A 2,792-nucleotide genomic window follows, 5' to 3' on the forward strand; every position below is an offset into this window, starting at 1 on the left:
TCGAGCCGCGGGCCGCCGTCATGGCGTCGCGGTCATTTGTCATGATAACGAACACGGAGAAGCCAACGCTGTGAAATAAATGATACTGTTTTAATTACTCTCCTTGTTAAAGTTGAACAATGGTTTCTTTTCTAAAAGCTGTTCTGTCATACATTTGGGACTATTCAACTTTTGTTACGTTTTCTCATGGAACACTCGGATGGAAAGTGTCCACCTATGAAAATGGCAAAAAATGCTACTATGCTAATGTCAACAGTCTAGCAATGCCAGCATGTTAACATGTAGCATAGCAGTGAAAAGTGTTTATATGTCTAACTATGAAAATGGCAAAAAATCCTATGATAATGTTAACAATGCTAACATTAGCATGCTAACACCAGCATGATAGTGCCAAGCTTTTATATACGGTCTACCTATGAAAATGGCAAAAAATGCTACTATGCTAATGTCAACAGTTTAGCAATGCCAGCATGCTAACATGTAGCATAGCAGTGCAAAGTGTTTATGTGTCTAACTATGAAAATGGCTAAAAATGCTGTGATGATGTTAACAATGCTAACATTAGCATGCTAGCACCAGCATGATAGTGCCAAGCTTTTATATACGGTCTACCTATGAAAATGGCAAAAAATGCTACTATGCTAATGTTAACAGTTTAGCAATGCCAGCATGCTAACATGTAGCATAGCAGTGCAAAGTGTTTATGTGTCTAACTATGAAAATGGCTAAAAATGCTGTGATGATGTTAACAATGCTAACATTAGCATGCTAACACCACCATGATAGTGCCAAGGTTTTAGGTGCTGTCTACCTATGAAAATGGCAAAAAATGCTACTATGCTAATGTTAACAGTCTAGCAATGCTAGCATGCTAACACCTGGCATGATAGTGTCAAGTGTTTTATGTACGTGTTTACCCATGAAAATAGCAAAAAATACAAGGTAATGGTAATGTTAGCATGCTAGCAATGCTAACCTGCTTGCATTAGCATGTTAACAGCAGAGCAAATCCGATTGAGAGTATATTTGGAGTACAGGAAGTGGAGAAATGTATCAAGCCACTACCGTGGCCATAAACCAGGAACGACTGGGGCGGTGTTTTACCCTCATTACAGGTCACCAAATTTCCATCAACAGGGGCCCTTTCCGCATGCCCCAAAGTCTCATGGGAGTTGAAGTGACAGGGTCGACTCTGGGACTCATGGAATGGGGGAGATCGGCTACGAGGTGGCTCTGCGGTGCCAAGGCTTTGAAATGGAGATCCTCCACCACAACAGAAGCCAAAGGTAAAAGGCCAAAAGGACTTTGACTCCTGCTGGGGAACAAACGCAGACGTTTTCGTCGCAGGAGCGCGGTGGATGAGCGGGCCGTCGGAGCCAATTACTGCCACAGCCTGAGCGACCTGCTGAGGCGGGCGGACTTCCTCTTGGTTGCCGTCAAGCTGACCTCCGACACCCGCGGCCTCATCAGCCACAAAGAGTTGTCGCTCATGAAGCCTTCCTCCACGCTGATCAACATCAGCCGAGGTGGGCGCCCCCCCGCTTCAAAGCCTCTTCTTCTTCTTCCTGCTGACGCTGCTCCTTGCAGGTCAAGTTGTGGACCAGGACGCTTTGGTCCAAGCCCTCCAGACGGGGAGCATCCGTGCAGCCGCGCTGGATGTGACTCACCCGAGGTCAGGCTCACCTCGCCGCATAAAAAGACCAAACGGTTTATTCTTTCTTTTCCCATCTCCTGCAGGGACCATGCTCTGCTGGGGCTTCCCAACGTGCTCATCACCCCCCACATCGGGATCAGCATCGTGGCCACAGCTAAGAGGATCGTGGGCTGCATGGTGCAGAATGCCTTGGCTGCAGTAAAAGGCTGGGGCAGACGAGCCATGGCTTGGTATGCTGTGCAAACTTCCAGGCCTGTGAAGGCCGAATGACAAACGTGTGTGTGTGGGGGGGGTGGGGGGTGGTAGTTGCACTATACTGCAAAGGGCACTTTTGATATGTAAAAAAAGTAATAAAAAAAGCATCTAAATCCCACTGAGGGTCTGAGGGACTCTGGCTAGTCTTGTCCTCTAAGACCCCCACGGCACCGCATCAGACCCCCACCCTGGAACTGAAAGGTGTCCTTGACTTGTTTCTATTTTGGTGTTTCCAAGAACACTTGGCTAAAAAATACAAAAGGCTCTTGAAGAACATCCAGGATGGGGATAATGGGGATACGCCGTTGACTGCACACCCGTAAGAAGGACATCGATAAGAATGAAAGGTGCCTTCATGCTCGTCCTTAGCTTCTACAACAGCGACTTTAGCATCGCCTTTAGCATCGCTCTGCTGAATATTCATATTTTTATTGGCTGAATAATTTCACCTAAGGACATCTTACTTCATATTTTGACTTCATTCACCCAAAATTCTAATTACAGCAGACTTCCTTCTGGTACTTTGGACTTTATTCCCATAATATTCCCAGTTATATTATATTACATTCTTTATTATATTCTTTACCGCCCAATATTATCACTTACAGTTTTTTTTCTATATTCCGATAATATTTCAACTGTAAGCTACTAAAATGATGTTATTTTCTCTCATAATATTACACTGTTATGCTAGTAAAACTTGAAATTATAATTTTTTTCATTTCTCACATTTTACAACTATTTCAATTTTCTTCTTGTTGATTCTTGTAATCTTTATTCTCATAATATTTGGACTTTATTCTTGTAACTCTTGTATTCTTTATTTTTTGTTATTTTTCTGCACATCATGCCGCTTTTCTCGTTTTTTTCCCTCATTAGATTT

The 2,792-nt window shown here is 43.6% G+C and overlaps 1 protein-coding gene across 1 annotated transcript; it reads left to right on the plus strand.

The window, feature by feature from the left end:
• The first annotated feature begins 1,150 nt into the window (after positions 1 to 1,150).
• Positions 1,151 to 1,924, plus strand: LOC144901555 (glyoxylate/hydroxypyruvate reductase B-like). Its single transcript, XM_078795369.1, is given in 5 exon segments — positions 1,151 to 1,199; positions 1,202 to 1,286; positions 1,348 to 1,526; positions 1,588 to 1,672; positions 1,738 to 1,924. Coding segments are annotated over 5 exon segments (585 nt in total).
• Positions 1,925 to 2,792: the final 868 nt, after the last annotated feature.

This window comes from Doryrhamphus excisus, linkage group LG12 (assembly GCF_037039965.1).
Source record: "Doryrhamphus excisus strain RoL-2023G ecotype Guam linkage group LG12, RoL_Dexc_Guam_v1.1, whole genome shotgun sequence".
Classification (NCBI taxonomy): Eukaryota; Metazoa; Chordata; class Actinopteri; order Syngnathiformes; family Syngnathidae; genus Doryrhamphus; species Doryrhamphus excisus.